This window comes from Chiloscyllium plagiosum, unplaced genomic scaffold, assembly GCF_004010195.1.
Source record: "Chiloscyllium plagiosum isolate BGI_BamShark_2017 unplaced genomic scaffold, ASM401019v2 scaf_5267, whole genome shotgun sequence".
Lineage (NCBI taxonomy): Eukaryota > Metazoa > Chordata > Chondrichthyes > Orectolobiformes > Hemiscylliidae > Chiloscyllium > Chiloscyllium plagiosum.
In genome coordinates, this window is record NW_025210787.1 from 17,999 (window position 1) to 20,631 (window position 2,633).

Sequence of the window (2,633 nt, forward strand, 5' to 3'; positions counted from 1 at the left end):
AGCTGTACAAAACTCTAGTGCGGCCGCACTTGGAGTATTGTGTACAGTTCTGGTCACCGCATTATAAGGAGGATGTGGAAGCTTTGGAAAGGGTGCAGGGGAGATTTAATAGGATGTTGCCTGGTATGGAGGGAAGGCCTTAACATGGAAAGGCTGAGGGACTTGAGGCTGTTCTCGTTAGAGAGAAGCAGGTTGAGAGGTGACTTAATAGAGACATATAAGATAATCAGAGGGTTAGATAGGGTGGACAGGGAGAGCCTTTTTCAAAGTATGGGGATGGCGAGCACGAGGGGACACAGCTTTAAATTGAGGGGTGATAGATATAGGACAGATGTCAGAGGTAGTTTCTTTACTCAGAGAGTAGTAAGGGTATGGAATGCTTTGCCTGCAACGGTAGTAGATTCGCCAACTTTAAGTACATTTAAGTCGTCATTGGACAAGCATATGGACGTATATGGAATAGTGTAGGTTAGATGGGCTTCAGATTGGTATGACAGGTCGGCGCAACATCAAGAGCCAAAGGGCCTGTACTGCACTGTAAGGTTCTAAGTTCTGTGTAAAAGCTATGTAAGTACTTTGTGTCCATCTTCACAGAAAGGCACAAGAGGTCATAGAGTGATTGAGATGTACTCCACAGAGCATCCCTGAAATAATTAAGATGCAGGGTTCCTGTCAGACTGTGCACCTGAAAGGAACGCAACTGGAAATGAAATTGATGAATCCCAAGGACTCACTCCCTTTCTCCCTCGAGTGTGGAAGGAGATGACCTGAGGACTCGTGGTTCCATTACTAATCATCTTTTAACATTTGGTTATTTCTGAAATAGTACCTGCAGATTGGAAGATTGAAAATACCATCACTACTGTTTCAGAAAAGAGGGAGACAGAAAAAAATGGGGAACAACAGATCTATTATCCTGAGGACAGGAGTAGGGAATATACAACAAATGATTTTAAAGGGAGTCATTACTTGATATACAGGAAATAACTGCCTGAGCAGACAGAGTCAACATGTATCTATGATAGGGAAACGTGATGGAGTGTGTTTAACATGTAACGGACAGCATTGAGAAGAGGAACATTTGGAGGTGGTGTATTTAGATTTCCTGATTAAGTCCCACGTAACTGGTTATTGAACAATGTTAAAATTCATGGAATTGAGAAATTATGCTTACTGAGATTAAGGACTGTTTAACTGGCAGAAAACAGAGAGTAGGATCAAATGGGTGATCATCACGTTGGCAGGCTGTGACCAGTGGGGCATCACAAGGAACAGTGCATGGGCCACAGCTGCTCACATTAATTATCAACGATTCGGGTGTGGGGCCAAATAAATGATTCCCGGTTTGGCAGATTACATAAGACTTGGTGGGAAAGGGGTTTGTGAGGATAATGCAAAGAGGCTTCAAGGAGATTTAGGTGAGCTGAAGGAGTGGCAGATGGAGTAAGGGTAAGTGTGAGAGGTGGGTGGAAACTGGAGTTTATGATGAGGACTGGCCTTGATTGTGTTGGATGTTAGAGCAGTTGTATGGTCTGCTACTGCTCCTGTTTCTGATGGAGTGGAAGGTGTGTGATTTCTGTATATTATCATTTACTTTTAAGCTTGAATTTTGACTTAGTGGAATAGGAGTGTTGGTCTGTATGTTTTAATATTTAACTTGTCAGTTTGTTTGCAGTGAGGATTTTGAAACGAGAGCAGGTTACTGAGACCCTGTGGCAGTGATTGTTTGCATTGTCGGGTTCAGGGTCACAGCGAGCACAATTAGCTCACTTTCAGTTTGGGAAAATCAATCATTCATTTTTGTTTTGGGGAAGATTGGAAACCTTTTAAAAACCTGACTGGAGTCATATGTGAGTACTGTTACTCCTTGAGAAAGAAGTGAGACCCAAACAGTTAGGAGATCGATTCCCTCAGTTTAAGTTTGAAAGTTCCCATCTAAGCTCAGTTGTGTGAATACTCAAGGAAGAGGCTACCAAGCCCTCAAGTTCAACACTGAAAGAAACAGTGAATCCAAAGCTATAGCTGTGATAAGGAAGGGATCTGTCTGTGGGACTTGAGTAATGGAAAGGGATAGCTTTGGGGAAGGTTGGAGTTGGTTTTTCCATTTTGAAATCTTTCAAATTGTGTTAAATGTGAGGAGCTGACTTTGTTTCATGTTATCTTCACTTCTTCTGTTTTATTGTTAATGTACTTCTGTTTTATTGTTAAAATCAGATCTGAAGCAATGCAAGTTTATGTTTCAGTGAAAGATCAACACATTAAATTACTAAGAAGAAATGACAATTTATCAGATTGAGTTATAGTCTGAGCCCTGACTTGGTCAGTAATCACATGGACTGGGGTTAGAACACTTAGGTTTGATCTTCTTGTTGCAGAATGTGAAGTATGAGATTAAAGTTCTGCAGCTTGATAATTGGCCAATGGGAGACCCTGTCCCTCAATCCCCAAACTCCATCATCAGGATCATACAGGAGCTGGATTCATGGCAACAACAGAATGGGAATAAACCAATCCTCGTCACCTGCTGGTGAGTGAAGACAACCTGATATTTACAACAGCCGGTCCGCAATCCTCACACTCACCGCCTTACACACTCACTCCACACCCTCACACTCACCGACTTACACACCCAC

The 2,633-nt window shown here is 42.2% G+C and overlaps 1 protein-coding gene across 1 annotated transcript in view; it reads left to right on the forward strand.

Moving 5' to 3' along the window:
• The window catches only part of LOC122546955 (receptor-type tyrosine-protein phosphatase T-like), a 10,529-nt gene extending 7,993 nt beyond the window's left edge, over positions 1 to 2,536 (forward strand). The window contains exon 3 of the mRNA XM_043685564.1: positions 2,376 to 2,536. Coding sequence (XP_043541499.1) covers positions 2,376 to 2,531 — 156 coding nt within the window. The 3' untranslated portion in view covers positions 2,532 to 2,536. The remainder of the gene's footprint in view (positions 1 to 2,375) is intronic.
• Positions 2,537 to 2,633: the final 97 nt, after the last annotated feature.